Source organism: Bison bison, unplaced genomic scaffold, assembly GCF_000754665.1.
Source record: "Bison bison bison isolate TAMUID 2011002044 unplaced genomic scaffold, Bison_UMD1.0 scf7180017864118, whole genome shotgun sequence".
Taxonomy (NCBI): domain Eukaryota; kingdom Metazoa; phylum Chordata; class Mammalia; order Artiodactyla; family Bovidae; genus Bison; species Bison bison.
Genome location: NW_011494690.1, coordinates 4,461,855 through 4,486,812, shown reverse-complemented (window position 1 = coordinate 4,486,812; position 24,958 = coordinate 4,461,855). Strand labels below are relative to the sequence as shown.

At 40.0% G+C, this 24,958-nt stretch overlaps 1 protein-coding gene across 1 annotated transcript in view; it reads right to left on the bottom strand.

The window, feature by feature from the left end:
* FBN1 (fibrillin 1) overlaps positions 1 to 24,958 on the bottom strand; it is a 268,138-nt gene that overhangs the window by 227,856 nt on the left and 15,324 nt on the right. The window contains exons 3-4 of the mRNA XM_010839558.1: positions 5,957 to 6,039; positions 3,207 to 3,305 (exon numbers count right to left, since the gene is read on the bottom strand). Coding sequence (XP_010837860.1) covers positions 3,207 to 3,305; positions 5,957 to 6,039 — 182 coding nt within the window. The remainder of the gene's footprint in view (positions 1 to 3,206; positions 3,306 to 5,956; positions 6,040 to 24,958) is intronic.

The following is a 24,958-nucleotide window of genomic DNA, read 5'->3' as shown; positions in this document are numbered from 1 at the left end:
GAGACTGAGAGAGTAGAGAGCAGTCCTAATATACCTAGAATTAAAGTCCAGAAAACCCACTGTTCTGAGCCTGTCTAGCCAATCCTCTTTTTGCCCTGGTGCCTCAACAACTGGTGGCAAGACTCCCAATAGGTTAACGGAAGCCATGACTTCCTGGTGTCCAAAGGAATTGCTGGCTGGCAGTTTGGACTTTCTGGAAATGCAATCTCTCATTCAGGTCACTAAGAGATCATTTCCTATTTTAACAGTCACAGGACACAAGTTGGAAACAACCTGAAAGAAAAACCTTCCTTTCATTCTTTATATTTTCAAATAAGAAGGCTAAAGCCTCCCAGGTCCTACAACTCACCTGGACCTCCTTGACTCCATCACATAACAAGTATACAGTTTCTCAGAGGAAATATTGGTAAAATGACCTAAATTTACTCCTTCTTACCAGAACTACAAGTTGTGAATGCAAACATTTCACTGAGTTAGATTATCTTTCTATTACCAGGGGAGTTAGCAAAGTGACCTACCCACATTTGTCTACCACACCATGGGCAGGAAGTTCTACAGGATGGCAGAGCTGTTTCCTAGAACATCATTTTAAAAGATCAGAAATGAATTCTGATCATTCCTCAGCTACCCTTAACTTATTAATAAAACATTCTGCCAGCTTTAGTTGTGCAAGCTGTCTGGACATTATTAGTTCAGGTAGAGTCCAAGCCAATGATTTTAAAGGCTCCAAATGCCTCAAAAACCCTCATGAAACCGTGTCCTCCCCCTCACTTCACTCTCCACTGGATTTTGTCCAGTGGACAAGCACCACAAACAGACCCAAACCTCCTCAAAGATTAGCATGCACAAGCCTTGGACTTCAGCCTCTACCCTAATCTGGCCCACAGGACCTTACCATTGCACTCCTCCCACCGCGCTACTAGCTCGAAATGTACTAGAACCACAGCTTTTCCCTCTGATCTTATTAACCTCTTTTCTTCATATCTCGTGATTTTTACTTGATTAAATCATTAGCAGCTCACACTATCATTGAAGACCTTTCCAGCTGGATATCCAGTTTGCCACCTGACTATACTTTCTCCCCCTTATGGAGTGGTGTGTTAGTGGCTGGTTGAAGGACCAATCTGAGGGATGGTTCTACTCCCAACTTGCTATGTAGTCTCCTTCCCCACCCGAGGCTCTCACTCCTCAGAGGCAACCTGGAGGTCATCATCCTGATAGAGGTGGAGACATCCAGCATGTTCCCCAAAGTGCTGCCAACTGAGCACTCTGCCTCCTGCTACTCCTCCAGCTCAAGTGCTCCTGATATATGGGATTAACCTCTTGTTGCTTGGAGAACATACATTCAAAACCAAGCTGAGATCAAGAAAGAACATTCTACCCTTTGTTGTTCACCTGAAACTCTCACAACATTATTAATCAGCTATACCTCAATACAAAATACAAAGTTAAAAAAACAGCAAAAAAAAAAAAAGTAGAAGAACATGCTATACTCATTGCAATAAGCAAATGAGCCCCAGCCCACAGGAGAATTTCTATCCCAACCTACAACTGTCTGTATTTAGTCCTCATCTGTCTCCATTTGGTTTCCACCAGAAGCAAATTCTGAGACAATAACTCAAATGTCAGTGGTTTCTTTTAGAAGTAATTTCAGGAAACACTGGTATAGAGACTGGGAAAGTGAGACAGGTAACAGAAGGAAACCAATGAAGTACATTCTCAAGCCTGTTCCTACATGGGCAGCTCGGGCTCCACTAGGGAACTTTAGAAGACAGTGCATAACACACCTCATAGTTAAGCAAAATGAGAGGCAAGGAAGTACGGGCATTAATCCAACACTTTCCATTTGTCACTGGTTAAAAGGTGCTTCTAATTAATCCCCTCAGCCTTTCCAGCTTGCCATGCATGCTCCCTGGCCAGAAAAATGTTACAGAGCTCTAAAGGCAGAATTGTTTGTGTAACCCATGAATGCCAAGGTATGTGAGTGGGCACCAAGAAGGTCTGCTGCCCTGCATTATTGGCCCCATTCTGTTAGTTGGTTCGTGAGAACCACAGTTAAATGAGAACCAAAGTTAAACTTAATAGGTAATAGGATCTTGATCATGCTCAAGTCTCTACTAGCAATCAACAAAAAAGAATGTACTTATTCCACAATGCATGCATGCATGCTACATTGCTTCAGCTGTGTCTGACTCTGCGACCCTATGGACTATAGCTCATCAAGCTCCTCTGTCCATGAGATTCTCCAGGCAAGAATACTGGAGTGGGTTGCCATGCCCTTCTCCAGGGGATCTTCCCAACCCAGGGATCGAACCTGCATCTCTTACATCTCCTGCATTGGCAGGTGGGTTCTTTGTCACTAGCACCACCTGGGAAGCTCCCAATATTCCATAATACTCTCAAAACCATGTCAAAACCAGAATATGCTGTAAGGGAAGAAATTGGAAGTGGAAAAGGAACCTAAGATTTTTGCCTTGGTAATGGTCAAGATGTTGAGGGGCTGTTTATATTGAACTTCATTTTTTAACAACTAATGACTCACCTCCTTCCCAACCCCCACATTTCCCCTAATTCACTGCTGAGCACCCATGTTAAAAACAAAAACAACAGAATATGCCAGCAAAGTCTCTGAATAATGAACTGTGGATATTTCCTTGGCATCATGGAATGAACAAAGTGGTAAAATTCTAAAAGGCAAAATATGTTTGTGCTTCATGATAAATCATCCCCAGTAAACTGCCATGATGACTCCTAATATTGTCCTCTTGCAAAAGGCAGGGGTCTCAAGTTGTAAAAAGTGTTTAATCAGATTCCTACTTCAGTACCACAAGGAAGAATGCCTAGTTTCCTTGAGTCAAAAATGTTCATTAAATGATCATGTCATTGAGTATATTTTATGGTATTTACACTGGAGATACAAAGATAAATAAGATGACACCTACACAGAAGGATGCCACAATCTTTATATTATTCATAGTAACTATGTCCCACAGGTAATTTCCCTATAAAAAGTGAAGAAGGGAAATGGGAGGCCAGACTGAGGAGAGCCATTCCAAGTATTTTGGGCAGAGCAGAGAAGGCAGATGTTCTAGTGAAAAAAAAAAAAAAATGTATTGCAGGCAAGAGAAAAGCCAAAAGCAAATTTAGGAGAAAATAGGGCATAACCACATAAAATAATATTATATATAATGACATGTTATACTCACTGGATCTGGAGCCACAGGAAGGAGCTATCTGACCAGATGGGCAAGTGCACATATTTGGCCTCGAACAAAATCCATCCCCACAGGAATGCCGGCAAATGGCTATGAATAAAACCAGAGGTCTGTTAGCACATGGCTTCAGAGCACGGTGATTCACAGGGTCCCAATCCTCAGGTGAGGAAACTTGGACTATCAAGTTCCTTGATAACTTTGCTATCATGACCTGTGTGACCTTAGGCTTCAGGTCTATTCATGTATAAAACAAACCTGTTAGACTAAACAGAATCTAAAACTGGGAAGCTCCCTTATCCGTATGAGTAGTTCTCTAGCCTCTCTTTACTTATTCCACAGCTCACAATCTGTCAATAAGCCCAGGATAGTCTATAAAAGGAAAACAAAGCAAAACAAAAATCCTGCATTGTTTAGTCGCTCAGTCATGGTCCAACTTTTTGTAACCCCATGGGCTGTAGTGTGCCAGGTTCCTCGGCCCATGCAATTTTCCAGGCAAGAATACTGGAGTAGGTTGCCATTTCCTCCTCTCTCTCTCTCTCTCTCTCTCTATATATATACACACACACACACACACACATATATATATTTGTATGTTTGTATATATATTCCTGCATATACATACACACAAATATATATGTTGTTCAGTAGCTAAGTAGTGTCCAACTCTTTGTGAGCCCATGAACTGTAGCCCACCAGCCTTCTCTGTCCATGGGATTTCCCAAACAAGAATACTGGAGTAGGTTCTTTTCCTCCCCCAGGGGATCTTACTAACCCAGGGATCAAACCTGCTTCTCCTGTGTCTCTTGCATTGTCAGGAGGATTCCTTGCCACTGAGCCACCAAAGAAGTCCATATACATAATTATGTATGTATGGGGCTTTCTGTAGCTCAGTGGGTAGAGAATCTGCCTGCCATGCAGGAATCCGCCTATGATGCAAGAGACCTGGGTTTCATTCCTGGGTCTAGAAGATTCCCTTGGAGAAGGAAATGGCAACCTACTACAGTATTCTTGCCTGGAAAATCCCATGGACAGAGGAGCCTAGTGGGCTACAGGCCATGGGGTCACAAGAGTCAAACATGACTTAGCGACTAATACACATACACATTCTGTTTTTTACACTAACTTAGAGTTAGTGATATAAAACTTGTAGCAGTATTCTTGGTAGCCTATTTTATTGTAAATATTTAAAATTTAGTAATCTTTATAAAAAATTTCATGGCTGGCTCAGACCGCTTCCTGGTTCAAATCCTGCCAGCTGAGAACTTCTGATCTACAGAGCAACTTGTATCCTACACATTTAGTCCTGTTGTGAACCACATCAACAGTCTGAGAAGAGAAGTGTGAATCCACTTAATAGTACTGATTCTACAGTCAGGAAGCCATTAACATCTTCAAGCCACCCAGAGACTAATATCATACTGGTACCAAATGCTCTGCTAACTGGACTGAAGAATAAGTTCAAGTGGCAAATGGTTTATGCTTATAAAAAGACCAAGATTTGGTCACTACTCTTTTATACTCATAGACTTGATTCTTTCCATCAAACTCCTGCACAAACTTGCATGAAGTAAATGAAATATGCAAGGCCAAAAATAATGCCCTTGATAGAAAATGCATCAAAACATCAGAAGAGCCCTAGGATGGAGATTGAAAACTATTAAGAAATAAGCTTTCAAAAGGCTCTACAAATACTTGAATACCTGAAGATAGCATTTCTCAGAGATTCCACAGAACACTAGGGAAAGGGTTTTGTTGTCAAGTTCATTTAGAAAACTCCAAAAACCATTACATCCCTCTCTTAGTCAGCTTTGATTTTGAAATAAACCACAAGGTGTCAAATGAATAAGTTTTTTTAGTCAAAATCAAGAAATGGGAAGGAAATTAACTTTTTCAGGTCACCAAGAGAATGCTGATTGAAATAATCTCTTCTTCTCCACAGACCATTTTTGGCCAAATGAGAAGGGGGATGACATGATTCCTTACTGGCTTCTCAGCTCTAAATTTCCCTATTATACTAATGGATTTTTCCAAAAACTGAAAATTATTTCACAGGTGTGATGACTGTAAAAGTTCATGCAGGACCAATGCCATAATTAATCTGACTTAGTATCTCCATTAAACACCACCTTGTCTGGCATGTGACTTGTCACACACATTTGTGGGATATGAGAATCTGAGCTTTGCCACAGAAGCAGAATCAATACAGGAATCTCTGGTACCATCAGAGTTCCTCCCCCAGTCTTCTCACTCATTTTCATATGATGCTCTATCTGCTTTCTCTCCTCTTTGTCTAAGAGTTAGGTTTCCTTTTAGCCTCCATCACCCAAATTCAACACACAAGGTTTGGGTAGGCTTGTAGGTGGCCAACACGGAAATTACAATAAGGAAGGCAGCAATGATAAACTTTTTTAAAAAACCCCATCAAAGTGATGACATAGTCTACGCAGCCAGGAATAATAGATGCAATGACTTGAAACCTTAATCAGAGTATCCCTGTGGCTCTATTCCCTCTATCTCAGAAACATTTTAAAAGAAGTCACTGAATTAAAGTATTAACAGTGGCTTGCCTGAGTTAATATATTCCAAAGCTGGATTCAGAGGAAGTAGGAAAATCTTTGAGCTGGAAGGCTCTGCTATAAACATATTAATGGTATGTAGTTACATAGGACAGAATACTAAGAATCACCATGCAACCAAAACAAAAGAAAACGATGAAAAATAATAGATTGCCTATTACTTACGGACAATACACTGATTTCCACCAGGTAAAGTCTTCCATCCAGGGCAACAGTAAGCATTATAACGTGATCCACAGACATTGGGTCTGAAATAAAAACAAAAAAATTTCAATCATAATAACTCCATATTTTTTTTTTTCAAAAAAGAATATGTGACTAAATTAAAGGAAAAAATTCCTGAGCTATTAGAACAGTATGAATCTTTGCAGACAAGAACAGTAAGCTCATGGGACTCAATGCTGGCTTAGTAGTTTGGTACATTTTAACATAATGATACCAATAAGGATATGCTTAATATCACCTATGTACACAGAGCATCAGGAAAATAAAGACCATAGAAACAAAATGCAGTTCTATCACAATGCACGGATATAAAAATTTATGGTGTTACATGAGTCTAGTTTGAACAACGTATTTACCAATCTAGTTAAGAAAAGTCATCATGAAGTATACCGAATATTAGGTCTTATATTTTTACTCATTGAAGTTGTGTGTATTTTTTCCTATGGCCAATCTACCCTCTAAAATATGACCACATTCTTCCTTTCACCAGAATTATAGGAATGCAAACTCCAACATTAGTCAGAAAAAAAAAAAAAAAGCCAAAACATGTAAATATTTCTTTAGCAAAAGTTTGGAAACATAGTTGATACCCACAGTTACAGGAAAATAAAGTCCATGTCAACTGGATTTCTTGTTTACAGACAGTTCATCACATGTTTTAGAACAAAGCCAAGCATTCAGAATCCAGATGATCCATATTTAACACTTTAAGGGAACAAGTGGGTAAAGATTTAGCAAATTTTACACTGGAAACTAAGGCAGAGGATATAACACAGACACCCAGAAGAAACCATTCATTTCACTCTGCCACATCTGCGGGCCTGAACATTGACGCCAGTTCTTCAGGTTGAGGGGCTGATAAGGCAGATCAAAGGTTTTACAATCGATTTCACAAAACAGCAGCTATCCCAAGCCTTGCTGGTATAAATACTATAGTCCCATAAGTATAAGCCTTTAAAAACTATTGCAGAGCTAAAATACATTTTCTGTTGGGGTATACTCACATATTCTCACTATATTTGCACAGAACCCTCCTGTATTCTCCCTAAACTCACCACCTTAACCAAATGCAGGATTGGAAAATGAGCTCAAGTCTTTGCCTGTCCTGAACTCCCTTTACAGCCCCAGAGAACCTGGAACATCCTATAGGGAAAAATGCATACTTCAGACCAACTGATGCTGACATTAGAAAGAGAAAGAAGGATGGAGGAGCCAAGGAGAGGGCCCCAAATACATACCTAGCCAGGGTAAGATTAGCCAGGGTAGAATAGCCAGGGCTATTCCAACACTAGACAGAAAATTATTGGATAGAGGCTTAATATGTGCCTGGTGTTGGGAACTCTCTGAGCCTTAGTTTATTTCTCTACAATTGGGATAATGGAATGTGTCCACATCACATGTGTGTGTATCAGATGAAATAATGAACATGCTGCTGCTGCTGCTGCTAAGTCGCTTCAGTCGTGTCCGACTCTGTGCAACCCCACAGACGGCAGCCCACCAGGCTTCCCCATCCCTGGGATTCTCCAGGCAAGAACACTGGAGTGGGTTCCCATTTCCTTCTCCAATGCATGAAAGTGAAAAGTGAGAGTGAAGTCGCTCAGTCGTGTCCGACTCTTAGCGACCCCATGGACTGCAGCCTACCAGGCTCCTCTGCCCATGGGATTCTCCAGGCAAGAGTACTGGAGTGGGGTGGCATCGCCTTCTCCTAATGAACATGGAAAGCTTATAAATGAAAAGGAAAATGAAAACACATAGCAGCAGCAGCATGGTGGTGGAATTATCTTCTGATCTAAATTAGCTATTCAGCCAAAGGAACCATAAGAGATTATGGAAGAGAAAGAAACTTTACTGGGAATTCCAAGCCAAATGCTGTCTCTGTCCAAATGGCCAAATGCCATTCTCTGTCCCTCCTGTGACAAAGTAGTGCCCTAAACTTTAGTTCGGAGTGCCCAGAACTTCCCAGGGCAACTCATAATCTTGGAAAGGGGAGTGAGAGGAAGAGATAGGACAGACAGCTGGGGCAGAACACCCAAACTTCATAAAAGTTCTCTCAATCTAAAATGACAATCCAGGCCAAAGTCAACCACCTCAAACCTTCCCCACCAACAGCTCCACTGGATTCGATGCAACTCCAAACCAAACCCTGGAAGAGCTTCAGAGAGTTCCTGAGCCTTTTGTAGGGTGTCCTGTACTCAGAGTAACTATGTTTTTCAAACAAAAACCAAGACACATTGTCTGACAAGAATGAGTGTATTTATGGAGTAAACACATACAACAGGGTTAAAAAAAAAAAAGTAGGTAAAAAAGAGTACAAATTTAGTCCTACAAAGCAAGATATTCAAAAGACTTTCCAAGATATTTAAAAAATCACAGTAATAGACATTCTTTATTGTTCCTTCAATGTTTAGAATCAACCTATAGACAAAACATGGACGACACTGCAATTTACAATGGTTACAAAACAAAAGGTAAATGTTTTAAACAATCATGTGTCATAAATCAAGAAACAAGTTGGAAAGAAAAGCGTGGAGAGAAATAAAGCAATTGATTCAGGAAACAGAGGTTTAAGAACCTAATTTTTTTAAATACCAATAACTAAAAGTCATTCAATAATTATTTTTAAAATGGGAAAGAGAAGAGAGTAAAAGTATAGATCCAAGTGAGCTATGTCCCCATCTCTCACCGCAAGAAGCCAATATGTACTGTTTAAATGTAGACACAGAGTTACAAACACAGTGCATGGTGTCAGGAGGATAAACACGAGAAGAAATAAAAACAGAAATGGTTAAAACTGGTTGCCCCAGGAGATGAAGATCTGGGGAAGCAGAAAGTTCTTTTGCTTCCTCAATTAATACCCATCTATAACTATTCATTTTAAAAATATGTCCTGTTATACTTTGATCATTTTTTATTTAAAACAACAATTTTTACTTTAAACGTATGAACTTCTTATCTCATAAACAGGGTAATTCCTGCTTCATTCGAATGAAGCATTCATCGTTCCCTTTCATTAATTATCACATTTTCATTTCATTGCATTTCTTAAAATTCTATATAGTGTTGAATTATGATTTCTTTTCATGCTCTGACTTTTTGGAGTTTAATAACTTTGTCCTTTTTAATAGGTAATATATTATTTAACTTCAACAAATATCATCAAATGACAATTGCTTTGTCTTGTTACCATTTGTTCTTCAACAACACTAAACCCTACTATGTCTTGTGGCTGAATACAAAGTATTAGAAAGATATAAGTTTTCTCCTCTGCTGACTTTGGTCTTGAGAACTGCAAACTAACTGGATGGCACTTATTCTACTTACACACACACACACACACACACACACACACAAGGTTTAATTCTAGAAATGAATGTCTTATTTAAGTTGGAAAGCACTAAGATATTTGAAGTCTAAAGTAGACATGTTGGATTATTTCCATTCCAAAAGATTTTACTCTCCAGGTTTCAGCACAAAAAATCATTAATAAAGAAGACAAATCATTAATGAAGTTACTTTTTTGTGTAAATAAAAGTGTAGCATTCAGACCTCTTCCTTTGTACTTCATCAGATATACCCACCAACCCATCACTAACAAAAGTCAGAGTTAGAGCTCCACACAAGTGGCGGTAGCATTCAGCACATTAAACGTAAAATTCAAAGAGAAAAGATATGCCAAGTGCTAAAGACACATTATTTCATCTTCATAGAAACTCTCTGAGCTAAATTCCATTATTACTATTTTAACAGTAAGGAAACTATATCTTAGGAAGGGTAAACAAGCTAGCTAGCTAAAGTCCCATAGCTTAGAAGTAGAGAATGGGGATTTGAACCCAGGAAATCTTATTTTAGAGCACACTGTCTTAAGGCAAAGATGTATTTAGGTAATAAGATGATATTCGCTCAGCAGCATTAATGGTGGCATAGATTAAAAATATCAAAAAATGTCCATCAACTGACCAAAGCCAAACATAAACTGTTTTACCTGATTCTTAATAGTTTATGGTGGGAAGGATATGATTCCACTTTACTGCTATACATTACATTTTTTCAATTACTCTTTGTAACTTTTCTTACCAGTTGCTCTGAATGTTAGCCCTGCAACAACCCAACTCCAGTCACTCTAGGGGAGGGGTGAGCCTCAGCAGGCTGGATATTTGGATCCAGTTCAGACACAGTCTCAGAGATTGTGTGGGCTAGCTAAAGCCCCTCTCAATGGAGCAAACAGCTGGGCTCTACCACGTCTGACCACATCATTGTAAGAATTGGCCTCTGTGTGAGATGTCTGCAGTGTGTCCACATTCCTAAGCCAGAACCCACTTCTGTGAGTCTGGCGTCTTATAGCCAGGATAGCCCTTCTGTTTCCTATCCCAAATGCAAAGTATTTTTCAGACAAGACCAGGGTAATCAAAACAAATTCAAGGGACTCCTATTTTATATGCATGAGTTTCTCAGTTGTGAAGTGATAAAACTTTGGACAAACAGAATAATAAGCATTAGGTAAAGGCTAATGATAATGTTCATGGGGTTCTCAAGGCAAGAATAGTGAAGTGGTTTGCCATTCCCTTCTCCAGTTAAAAGACGCTTACTCCTTGGAAGGAAAGTTATGACCAACCTAGATAGCATATTCAAAAGCAGAGACGTTACTTTGCCAACAAAGGTTCGTCTAGTCAAGGCTATGGTTTTTCCTGTGGTCATGTATGGATGTGAGAGTTGGACTGTGAAGAAAGCTGAGCGCCAAAGAATTGATGCTTTTGAACTGTGGTGTTGGTGAAGACTCTTGAGAGTCCCTTGGACTGCAAGGAGATCCAACCAGTCCATCCTGAAGGAGATCAGCCCTGGGATTTCTTTGGAAGGAATGATGCTAAAGCTGAAACTCCAGTACTTTGGCCACCTCATGCAAAGAGTTGACTCATTGGAAAAGACCCTGATGCTGGGAGGGATTGGGGTCAGGAGGAGAAGGGGACGACAGAGGATGAGATGGCTGGATGGCATCACTGACTCGATGGACATGAGTCTGAGTGAACTCCGGGAGCTGGTGATGGACAGGGAGGCCTGGCGTGCTGCGATTCATGGGGTCACAAAGAGTCAGACACGACTGAGCGACTGAACTGAACTGAACTGAAAGGTTAATGATATGGACCCTGCTGGCTTCTTTGACCTTCAGAGAAAAAAGTTATCATTTAGTCCTCTTGAGCATAAGTATGGGGAGGTATCAAAAGCATATGCCACCACATGACAAAAGGTGCCCATGTAACACACCTCAAGGTAGACATTCCTAATAGTCCAGTTTCAGAGTTTAAAAATAATTACAACTTTATAAAAAATGAGATGAAAAAACTATAATATGCAAATGAGCTATATATAATGTGGAACCATACATCATTATTTTATGAGTACTTTGACAGATTTTATCCAGGTAAAAAGAAAAACCATCGGTGCTATCTCATAAATGACTCTACGCTTCAGTAAACTTTGCAACTGCTCCGCCCTTATTTTATTTATTTTATCCTGGCTCTCTTCTTAGCCGAAGGCAGAGGTCACAGCAGTGATCTGAATACATGTGACCGTTCCAACCCATCTGCCAGTCACAACAAATCGAGTAATGGAACTTCAAACCCCAGCAATGAAAATGGCTTCCATGGCCTTCTCAAGCATCAGCCAGGCTCTCCAGACCCCAGGACGTATTTCTGGATTGTCTGGATCAGCACTGGCTGGGACACAGACAATCCTGGCTTTCTCGTTGGAAGACTTAAGCCAGTCAGCCAACCTCTCTAACCTACTGCACACAATTTTTCTGAATGAAAATGATTTCAAAAGGAACAGGAAGATGAACCATTGGTATTCTGGTTTGAAGGAGGTTTATCCTCTTCTTGCTTTCTCCCATCTGTTAGATTAGTAACTCCATTATCCTCACCTCCAAAGCTAGTGTCTGTCTGTTTCTCAAGGCTTCCCTCCCTTCACTTCTTTTCCCTCCTTCCTTTCTCTCTCTCTCTCTCTCTCTCTCTTTCTCTCTCTCTCTCTCTCTCTCTCGATTTCTACTCTCAGGGCCTCTAGAATGAAATGGTCTGTTACTACCTCCAACTGACAGAGGATGTGATGGTTGCATGGCATCACTGATACAATGGATATGAGTTTGAGCAAATTCCAAGAGACAGGAGAAAATGAAGAACAGGGAAGCCTGGTGTGCTGCAGTCCACAGGGTCACAAAGACTTAGCAACTGAAGAACAGCAGCAACAAGGCATCCAAGATCACATAACTCATCTTCTGGTATAGCCAGTAAATTCACTGCTGAGCACACAATAAGGCATGTGAATAACTGCCTTGTCTACAAGGCGAGTATAGACAAACGCAAAGCCATTCAACCATATGCAGTGAGAATCTATTGTGTGTTAGGCCCTGTGTTAGATAAGAAATAAAACTAACTAAGAGAAGCATACTTAACACCAAGATCATGGTTTCTAATACCATTCTCCAATAAAAGGAACCAGGGCTCCTGGGACACAGGGCTGACTCGAGGACTGGGCAGGAAGTGCACAGGGTGAGTCTGGAGTATCACGTGGCGATAGAAAGTAGAAGGTAACTGCCAAACAAAGAACAGAACTCACAAGGACGAGCATATGTCAGGGATACAGGAGCCAAATGAAGAGCTCCCAGTGGCCAAAGCTAGAAACATTTAAGTAGCAGAATAACAAAAGTAGTATTGGATTATAATCCAAAGTATAAAATAAATGTCTATGAGTCAAGATTGATAAATACACGATTGAATAAATAAAGGCAAGAAAAGAGCAAAGTCTCTTGTGCTAATAAGTTCCAAATAATTTATGTAGATACTCTGCCTTCAAAAAGGTGAAGTATAACTCACTACTCCTTAAACATTTCCCAAGAAATCCTAATTGAGGGATGATCTACAAAATTCCTAACCAATAGTCCTCAAAACTGTCATGGTCATCACAAACAAGGAAAGTCTGAAACTGTCACATTCTAAGAAGACATGAAAACTAAATGTAATGTGTGGCATCCTGGATGGGATTTTGAACATTCAAAAGGACATTCGGTTAAAAAATAAATTAATCTGAATAAAAAATGGACTTTAGTTAACAAAAATGTATCAATATTGGTTCAGTTAATAGTCCTCAATGTATCAAACTAGTATAGGAGGCTAACAGCAGAGAAATTTGTGTCCAGGGTTTACAGGAGCTCTTGGTATTATCCTCCTGTTTTTGTTTTTTTTTTTCCTTGTAAATCTAAAACTGTTCTAAAATTTATTAGAACTTTTAAAGTTTATTTAAAAGTAAAATAACAATAATATTGTTACCATGCAATTATAAATAAACCGTTACATTCCCTCAAAGGTGACTAAGATAAGAGTCTTTGCTCTTGAAAGAAGACAGACAAATATGCATAGCAGGCCAGTGTGACAGGTAAAACGCAGATGTCTAGGCCTGCCTGAGGAGCTAAGGAAGCTCAGAACAAGAGCATCTAGCCTCATCACCCGAGGTAAGCTTGGAAGGGGACTATCTGAGTTATGCCTTGATGCTTCCCAGTTGCTAAGAGGGGTCACTAGTTTTATTTCATCCCACTGTTGAAATTACTCTCAAATCCTCTAACCCCATTAGTAAATCCCTTGTCCAAATCCTAGTGTTTCACTGTTGGACTAATATCACATTCCTTTTTCCTGGCTTCTTAGTTCCTCTCTGCTCCACTAGGACAATGTAGCTAAGCTGCTTCTTTTTTTAATTACTTTTTATTGGAGTACAGTTGCTTTACCATATTGTGTTAGTTTCTACTGTACAGCAGTTGGACTTCCTTCCCATTTAGGTCACCACAGAGCATTGTCTAGAGTTTCCTGAGATATGCAGTAGGTTCTCAGTAGTTGCTAAGCATCTTTTCATATTCACCATGCCTAATTCTATTCTCCTGGGATACAGAGATAGACCTTTAATCACCATAAAATGTTAAACATCTCACTATTAGCTTCAGATACCTTTCAGCGCCATCAACTTCCACACTCCTGCTCTGCTCCTCCTCTTCAGGGACTCAGGTGTCACTCATGTACAAACCCCCTCCCCCAATACACACACACACACACACACACACACACTCTCTCTCTAAACTCTTCTTTCACATTTATACTAGCTCTTCTACCTTTGTGTTTAGTGTATAATTCCATCTCCCCTCATAACACTAATCTCTTTTCCTTGATTAATCCCATCATGTTTCAACCTACCAACACAATTCCAGACATACTTCTCAAAAACCTACATATGTGATATTGCAATTATATACTTTAAATAATTTTATGTACAGATTCTCATCTGTGAAACCCACCCATAGGCCCTCTGATCCCAGTCTGACAGTTCTTCAAACAGAGAAACAATGCTTGTTATGCCAGGAACATCTGGAGTCTGTTCAGAAGCACACAAGAGAACACTGACTAAATGCCTCAGTAAGTACAAATCATAATTAACAAAGATTAATACCATCTCTTCAGTATCATAAACAGGCCAGCTGTAAATGAGGCCAACATAGAAAACTGTCTCATAGTGAGAACTATTTCTTATAAATTAATCTATTTAACAGAAGAATATTCCATGCCTATTTAAATGGTTATAGACAGTTAAATGGGGTTCCCTAGTGGTTCAGATAATAAAGAAGTGAAAGTGAAGTAGCTCAGTCATGTCCGACTCTTTGCAACCCCATGGGCTTCAGCCTCCCAGGCTCCTCCATCCATGGGATTTTCCAGGCAAGAGTACTGGAGTGGGTTGCCATTTCCTTCTCCAGGGGATCTTCCTGACTCAGGGATTGAACCCCGGTCTCCCGCATTGCAGGCAGACGCTTTACCCTCTAAGCCACCAGGGAAGCCCAGATAATAAAGAATCTGCCTGCAATGTGGGAGACCTGAGTTTGATCCCTGGGTTGGGAAGATCTCCTGGAGAAGGGCATGACAACCCAGTCCAGTATTCTTGCCTGGACAATTCCATGGACAGAGAAGCCTAGCAGGCTACAGTCTGTGAGGTTTCAAAGAGTCAAACAAAACTGGGTGACTACCATTTACAGACAGTTAAATAGCAATGCATAATGGTTTCATGGCTTGGCCATTTTGTGGATATTCTGATCATTAATTTATTCTAATCAGTGAGGTTATCAATGTTTATAACTCAGGGATCAATACATTTCCTTTGAGAAAATACAATATCAATGTACAGAAAATACTCATATATAAATATCTGATTCTACTTATTTCTTCAGCAAAAGAAAACCATAAATCCCAAAGGTGACTCAACTCAGCAAAAGTTTGAAGTGTACTTTCTCATGGAAGATTGTTGTGTCTGATCAAAGTCACTGATGGGGCCAGCATTTGTGGTCAATTCCTAAAGACGAGCATCACAGAACTCAGCAGGTAGCCTGGAGAGGTTCCTCTGGCTAGACTGCTAGAATGGAGGCTTTTCCCTCCCTAATCTGTTTGCACCAGTGGCACAGAGAGGATGAGACTTACACAGTTTCATTTTATGTATGCCCTAAGTTGTGTTTTGTGGAAATTTTGTGTTGATCCAAAGCAATAGCCCTAGAACCTGAAAGCCAAAGAATTTAGGTTGCCATATCAAGGACACACATACAGACACACACACACAGACAAACACACACATACACACACACACACACACACACACACACACCTTCAGCCTTTCTCAGCTAAGGAAACCCAGTTGCTAAGGCAGTTCCCCAAATCTGGGAGATCATTTTACAGTGGCAGCCAGTTTAAATCCTGTTGCAATTTTTTATAGGTGACTGAAATGGGAAAACCACTAGATCATTCAGGTATTACCTAAATCGAATCCCTTACAGTTATGCAGTGGAAGTGACAAATAGGTTCAAGGGATTAGATCTCATAGAGTGCCTGAAGAACTATGGACGGAGGTTCCAGACATTGTACAGGAGGCAATGATCAAGACCATCCCCAAGGGGAAAAAAATGCAAAAAGGCAAAATGGTGTCTGAGGGGGCCTTACAAATAGCTGAGAAAAGAAGAGAAGCTAAAGGCAAAGGAGAAAAGGAAAGATATAAGCACCTGAATGCAGAGTTCCAAAGAATAGTAAGGAGAGATAAGAAAGCCTTCCTCAGTTATCAACGCAAAGAGATAGAGGAAAACAACAGAATGGGAAAGACTAGAGATCTCTTCAAGAAAATTAGCAATACCAAAGGAATATTTCATGCAAAGATGGACACAATAAGGACAGAAATGGTATGGACCTAACCTAATGGTATGGATCTAATGGTATGGAAGCAGAAGATATTAAGAAGAGGTGGTAAGAATACACAGAAAAACTATACAAAAAAGATCTTAATGACTCAGATAACCATGATGGTGTGATCATTCACCTAGAGCCAGACATCCTGCAATGAGAAGTCAAGTGGACGTTAGGAAGCATCACCACGAACAAAGCTAGTGGAGGTGATGGAATTCCAGTTGAGCTATTTCAAATCCTAAAAGATGATGCTGTGAAAGTGCTACACTCAATATGCCAACAAATTTGGAAAATTCAGCAGTGGCCACAGGACTGGAAAAGGTCAATTTTCATTCCAAACCCAAAGAAAGGCAATGCCAAAGAATGTTCAAACTGCCACACAATTGCACTCATCTCACATGGTGGCAAAGTAACCCCCAAAATTTTAAGCCAGGCTTGAACAGTACATGAACTGAGAACTTGCAGATGTTCAAGCTGGATTTAGAAAAGGCAGAGGAAAGAGAGATCAAATTGCCAACATCCGCTGGATCATAGAAAAAGCAAGAGAGTTCCAGAAAAACATCTATTTCTGCTTTATTGACTAGCCAAAGCCTTTGACTATGTGGATCACAACTAACTGTGGAAGATTTTGAAAGAGATGGGAATACCAGACCACCTGACCTGCCTCCTGGAAAATCTGTATGCAGGTCAAGAAGCAACAGATAGAACTGCACATGGAAAATCAGACTGGTTCCAAATCGGGAAAGGAGTATGTAAAGGCTGTATATTGTCACCCTGCTTATTTAACTTATATGCAGAGTACATCATGTGGAATACCAGGCTGAATGAAGCACAAACTGGAATCAAGATTGCTGGGAGAAATATCAATAACCTCATATATGCAGATGACACCACCTAAGTGGCAGAAAGTGAAGAGGAACTAAAGAGCCTCTTGATGAAAGTGAAAGAGGAGAGTGAAAAAGTTGGCTTAAGACTTGACATTCAGAAAACTAAGATCATGGCATCTGGTCCCATCGTTTCATGGTAAATAGATGAAGAAATGATGGAAACAGTAAGAGACTTAATTTTTTTGGGCTCCAAAATCACTGCAGATCATGACTACAGCCATGAAATTAAAAGTTGCTCCTTGGAAGAAAAGCTATGACAAACCTAGACAGCATATTAAAAAGCAGAGACACTACTTTGCCAACAAAAGTTCATCTAGTCAAAGCTTGGTTTTTCCAGTAGTCATGCCTGGGTGTGAGAATTGGACTATAAAGAAAGCTGAGCACTGAAGAATTGATGCTTTTGAACTGTGGTGTTGGAGAAGACTCTTGAAAGTCCCTTGGATTGCAAGGAGATCCAATCAGTCAATCCTAAAGGAAATCAGTCCTGAGTGTTCATTGGAAGGACTGATACTGAAGCTGAAACTCCAATACTTCAACCACCTGACGCGGAGAGCTGACTCATTGGAAAAGACCCTGATGCTAGGAAAGACTGAAGGCAGGAGGAGAAGGAGATGACAGAGGATGAGATGTTTGGATGGCATCACCGACTCAATGGACATGAGTTTGAGTGAGCTCTAGGAATTGGTGATGGACAGGGAACCCTGGCATGCTGCAGTCCATGGGGCTGCAAAGAGTTGGACATGAGTGAGCAACTAAACTGAGACCTGAATTGGAACATGTGCAAGTCTTTGCTTTACTTTGGAAAAAAAAATAAAAAGTTGTAAAAGAGGGAGAATTTAAAGCCACAGGGTGCACTGGACTAGGAAACCAGACATTGACCCAAGAAAACCAGAAGCACACGGATGTGTGTGGCAAGTCCTGATCCTCCTGACCGCACAGGGCACTTTCTATGTCTAGAACTGTGGATTACACAATACTGGGAACACACAAGTCTGCACAGTTCACTAAACCACCCATGTGACCCCCTCAAACTTCTAAAGGTAATGGTTTGACTAGCTTTCTGTTATGGTAAACTTGCACTAAACCTACTTCTCTCCAAGGCAAGGGATCTGTATCTTGCCCGCTGGCATCACACCACTGGTTGTGAGTATAAAAGGAACTCCCATCTAAACATGGGGAGAGGTGTATTTGTTTATGAATTTGAAATTACTATTCAATCCTGTAAGGATGAGGAGGGGTTTCTTCAAAACAGGAAAAAAATAAAAAACAAACAACAAATAAAATGTGCCTCATAATTGCGTCTCTCCAGCCTCTACAAGGATTTAACCAATGGTATCACATAAACTCATGGTGCTTCGGAAGAACTGTTTCCCAGAACCCAGCAATCCCTTGGATTTACCCATGAGTTCAAGACGAGCGTGGTTATTTTCTTAGACTGGGATATTTGCTCCATTTACCCAAGCCAAAGCCACACTGTACTTTTCTAAAGGGTGGGCAAAATTCTAGAAATGATTGAAATGCAAACAAGTAAAGTAGACAGGTGATCCAGAACAGGCAGGCCCAGGATGGTCCTACAGAATTCACCACTCCCAACGGCCAACTGGTCCCTTCCCACCTCTTTACCACCCACAGAAGAAATAAGGGATTGAAACCACGATTCTCACCACTTCCCAGAAGTTCTCAAACAGAGAGCTCTGTCCAAGGAGATAATATCTTCTGAATGTCCTGGCAGCCCCAGGAAAAGACAGGAAAGCCAGCCAATGGGATCAGGCTGAGGGGAAAGAATGGTGTCCTTCAGCAGCCGGGAGGGCAGAGTGATTCAACTCTCCAGTTCTGAGGACTGGCAGCTCCCAGCTGACAAACAGGTAGGGTTCCAAAATGTCATTTCTATATTGGTATTTAGAACTTGGACAGGCTTTTCCAATAGAAACAATGTTAATAGGTGGTGGTTTGGTCCCCGGGCTAGTCAAATAGCAGTCTCTCGGCCACATTATCAGCTAAATGGGCTATTGTAGGCTGGTCTGGGAACCTGACCACAGACTTAAAATGTTGTTTCTATGGGAAAACACATTCCACGGCAGGCAACCAGAGGGAAACTTGGCCACTCAAACCCATGGTCCCTGCAGCTCCAGCCAGCTGCCCAGTGAGCTGTGAGCACCAACCACCTTAAACTCAGGCCACTCCACGCAATCCTGAGAGGGCAGCCTGGCTGGAAGGCTGCCCAGCCCCAGGCCCAAGGCCACCCCCCACCCCCAGCAGGAGCCCATTAGGGCCAGTATGGGATATCCCTAAGTCCATAAATCAGGAACTTAAAAACTGAGGAGTGATTGGATATTCTAATTCTCAATGTACCTGCATTATTTTACAAAGCAGAAGATCCCAGAAACTATGATGTAAAATCAGGACCCAGGGCTAGTTCACAGACCAAAGTTTCAGCGAGCCAATTCTAGAAAGAGTGGCTTCCAAATGAAGCAAGGAAACAGGTCATTTTTGAATGCTATTTGGTGGCTTTGCTCTTATACTCAGGTTATTTGAGCATTTCAGACTCCCTGGAACTGATTAATTACCCTCTCTTTTATATAGAATGTGAGCCCTTTAAAGACAGATCTATACAGCCCTAGCACCTAGCACAATACCTGCATCTTAAATGGTAAATGAAGGCTTAGAATTTCACAGGTACTTCCAACTAAGAAATCTAAGTTAGAATTCTGTCAGAGTGGTGAGAATTTAATTTGATGAAAAGATAAATATGTTTCTAAGAAACCAAATAATAAAATAAAATAATGAAAAACACAATTTCTAATAAGAAATCAATGTTTCTATTCACTTTTTAATTTTAAAAAATTAAAATGAAAAATCAAATAACAAAAGACCCAGATAAATGGAATTCATGGAATATGACAGTAAAATTTTTCCTTCTTTCAGATGGATCATTTGAAAATATTTTACAGCTTCAAAAGCTTTGAAGGGCTTGAATCTCAAACTCCATTTCATAAGAGTCAATAGGAAATGGATCTTTTAAAATCATTTTTATACCAATTCTTATCATCAGAACAGAGACAAGACTGTTTCTAAGGAACAAAAAAAAAAAAAAAAAAAAGGGGGGGGGGAAATAGATCATTGATAGAGTTTGTTTCTAAAAGAAGTCAGTTAATGGCACGCTGTGGTTGAGATTATTTCATAGAAATTAACAATTCACAAATTAAGCAAGTTGTAAGCATTTACTTCTAAAAAATTAGTTATCTGGAAATTTTTTGAATAAAAATAGCCTAATTAAAACTTAAGGGAATTTGACTGAATCTTGAATTTATCTAGTCCATATGAAGTCACAGTATAGAATAAAAATAATAATGAACAACTTTTAGAGAGCTTTGTAAATGATTGTGTGACTCTTCCCTTAAATTCTATCAAGAATATGATTTCCTGTGCTCATTTTCAGATGAGGAAACTGAAATTCAGAGAAGTGAAGTAATAGTTCAAAGGCTACCCAATGGAAACATGTCATAAATCACTAATTAAAAACCAAAAGAATTTATTAATAAAACATTCCAAGGCTAGTACTAAAGATTTTAGATTAGAGATTAGAAAGATGTTTCCATAAATACCCCAGAGAGAATGTGTTCCTTTATATAATCTCATTTGTGTATAATTTTTTTGCGTGCTCTGATTTTCTTTTCTGAGGTCTGCAGAACCAAAAAATTTAAGACACATCTCACAAAGTATACCGGAAAAGAAAAGCAATGATAAAAGGAACACATCTTGGGAACATTCACTCCTACAGACCAGTACTTTTATTTCTGAAAGTTTCTACATGGTGAATATCCTGCCCTGGTCACCCTGGTTTAAAAAAAAAAAAATCTCTCAGCTCTTAACATGCTCAGTGTTTAGGGGAGTGGGTGGGTGGGGAGCAATGTAGAGACTCAAAATGCAGATAATTCAACACCTACTCCTAGCTGCCATTGGAATGTGCTTTGTGTATATGCTGAACATGGGTATGTCCTGTCTTTTGAAAAGCAGCTTCAGGCAAAATTATCAGGTCATGCAGGCAACTATCTGACCCATCTTAGGAAGACAATAAGCTGCACAAAGGCCAGGGTGATCCAAATGATATTCTAAAAAACCCTCCAGATTCATGTCTCTATGACCTAATTCAGAGGCTGCCGGCATGCTGTCCATCACACACAGAAAGTAGCAACTCCCATCCCAAACACCAGCACAGCTCTGCCCTGAAATCCAATCTAAAAGATATCCTGCTCAGCCAGAGTGATGCCAGCACTGTGCTCTCAATACTTTGTGGGCTCTGGGGAAGGTGATGGTCTTCATATTTCATCACTGAGAAGAATGGGCACTGCTTCCACATAGTGCCAGCCTCTGAGAAGGAACTGACACTGGCACATCCACCCATTCTACCTCCTTACCTAGTAAGAGTAAGAATCAGTCACTCACATGTGCCCAGCTCTTTGCAACCCCATGGACTGTAGCCTGCTAGGCTCCTCTTCCAGGGAATTCTCCAGCAAGAATACTGGAGTGGGTGGCCATTTCCTTCTCCAGGGGATCTTACCGACCCAGGGATCGAACCCCGGGTTTCCTGCATTGCAGGCAGATTGTTTACATTCTAAGCCACCAGGGAACCGGTTTCCAAATCCCCTGTGTAGCAGCTCCCAACGACAAAGCTTCTGTTCTTAAAAAGTCTACCAGTTTCCCAGGGAGTTTGATACCAAGCAGTAGAAATATGTCAGACCTCAAAGAACGGCGTGCATCTTTCACTGACATGAAACGCAGGAAGTACAACTTGTATGTTAACATGAGCACATGTACACACACACAATCCCCCACAAACACTCAGAATGAAGCCACTGGGGCAGTTCTTATCCCTGCATACTTTTCCCAAGGGGATTTGGATATACCAGTGCTTTACAGAATGTTTCATTTGAATCACTAAAGCTATATTAGTTCCTATTTCTTTTTGATTGTTTTTCCCAGTTTCACTGAGAATGTAAATGACATATGTCCCAGGCAGCACTAGTGGTAAAGAACCCTCCTGCCAATGCAAGACATAAGAGATGCGGGTTCAATCCCTGGGTCAGGAAGATCCCCTGGAGGAGGGCATGGCTACCCACTCCAGTATTCTTGCCTGGGAAATCCCATGGACAGAGCAGCCTGGTCCATGGGGTTGCAAAGAGTCAGACATGATGGAGTGACTAAGCTTACTAATTGACACACAACACTGTAAAAGCTTAAGGTGCTTAATTATATGACTTAAATGGTAAAATGATTACTACAATAGGTATAATTAAAAGTGCCTATTTCTTAAATAAAAAGAGTGTTCCTAGGAAAGCAATGAAAGAAATGAGGGTAAAAACATTCACTTGTGAATGTTAAAATATCTGCAAACATCTTCTTCTATCCACTCATAGTTCAAAATCTCACCAACTTTTTATAACCCCTTGCCTGAAACTCCTACTGTAAACAAAAATGACACATCGAGAGTCTCTGTCTTCACTTGCACAAAAAATCATGGGCAGAGGGGAAAGGAATGGGCCCCTGCAGAATTATATCTTTCCTTGTCTGCCCTCTCAAATGCTTGGTTCCTTCTGTGTAAATGTTCCACTCTATTAGACCTCGTCACTGCTAGGCCTCAGCATTAGATGTTAAATAATTTTTCCCAACCCTCAAAGTCACGGGTCAGTTTAGACAAGTGTGGAAAAAGCATGTCTGGCAGCACTGCAGACGTCGCTGGGTGTGAGGCATTGAGTGTAAGTTCAAAACTAGACATAAAACTCTCCAGTGCTAATAAACAAATAAGAAATGACAGAATTCAAATATTCCCATTCTTCTAGCCTAATAAATTAACAGACCTAGACAATGATCATCAATGGCAGCTGACATTGCAAAAAGAGAGGCTAGCAGACCAGAAGGTACCTTTGAATGGAAGTACAAACATCACTTACAAAGTCTTCTTGCCAAAAAGTTGATTCTGAATTGAATCTAGTTCCCAGCTCTAGCAAGTCACAACAACAACAGGGGACAGAACACGGTGGCCGCCACCCCTGGGATGCAGTCATCAATAGACTATAAGAACCCTGAAGCTCTGCGCTCCAAGGATGGCCCAAGGACTGACCAGTGCTAGTCCACACACCATATATTACTCATCTGTAATGAGATAAGGAACTTAAGCTGGAATGTAAATCATCTCACGGCTTCCTTCATCTAGAAAGCCTTGCTATGAAAAAAAATAACAGCTCAATTAAAGAGTGTGCTTAGTGACACACTGCATTTACTGGCACATGATTTTCGTCTCATCACAGATTGAAAACAAGCAGCTAATGGTCTGGCATTTTAAGTGCCACTGCTCTACAGGATGTGAACCAATTTCTTGTTCTCCCCCAGCTTTATTAGATAGGATTGACAGATAATATTGTAATTATAGTACATGACAATTTGATACATTTATACATTACAAAATGATCACCACCAAAGTATTAGTTCCACTTGGTTACCTAATTACTATTTTGTGTATATGTGCGTGTATATGTGTGTATGTGTGGTGAGAACATTTCAGATCTTTCTTAGCAACTTGCAAGCATATAATACATTATTAGCGATACTCATCATGTTGCACCTTTGATCCTCAAAACTTATTCACCTTATAACTAGAAGTGTGAACCCTCTGACCAGTATTTCCCCATTTCCCCTACCCGCCAGCCCCTAGAAACCACCATTCTTCTCTTTGTTTCTGAGTTCAGATTTTTAGAAGTGATATATAACATGAATCCATTTCTTCAGCAAATAAATTATAAGTAAAAATGACAAGAGGGCCAATCTATATATTTAAAAATATTTAAGAGATTTATCAACCAATTACTCTTAAAAGATGGACTTAATTTAGATCCTGATTTGAACGAACTATAAAAAATAAAGTTTATAATCTAATCAGAGAAATTGGATAATACTAATCAAATTTACACAATATTATCAAATATAAAAATAACATCAAGTACTGGGTATTTGATAATATTTCTTAATTAATGCTAATTTGAAAAATGATAGTCATATTGTGTTTGTTTCTTAAAGAGTCCTTATCATTTACAGATGCATATTGAAATGGTGACTAATTATTTTTCAGGGATTTACTTTAAAAAAATCTGTGGCAGGGAAGAGAAGTAGCTACAATAAGACTGGCCATTCATTGATAACTACTGAAATTGGAGCTTCACTACAGTATTCCCTCTAGTTTTGTATATATTTGAAATTTTCCATATTAAATGTTAGAAAACAACAACTTTGCAGCAGCATCTGGCCTAGATCTTCTTGTAGCCCTACTCTTCCATACATCCCAACACCACACTTCTGCTTTATTTTTTCCCTTCATATAAGAACCATTTCTACCTGTTACATAACTCAACATTTTTGAGTGGGATGTGGACTACCAATAAAAGCCAACAACAGTCCAATTCCAACATGTTTACCATCTTAAACAAGAGGCAAGAACTAACCAAAATGCTTCTGTGAATCTCACATACGCAGCTACTCAATAAGGCTAATGTTCAGAACAAATGACTTACTCACCCTTGTGAAAATAACAGCCCAGGGAGTGGGTTTTCTTGGGCACTAAACTACTTTCTGACATGATTCGGAACCATATCTTTCTTTATGACAAAAACATAAATCCATCAGTTAACAAGAGTTTGAAGGAAAGGGGACTGATTTGCATCAGGTCCATAAGAAGGCTAAATTTTGCCTTTTCACGAATGGAAGAATTCTTACAGTCATGGGAAATAGGAAATGAAAGGAGGAAATAATTTAGT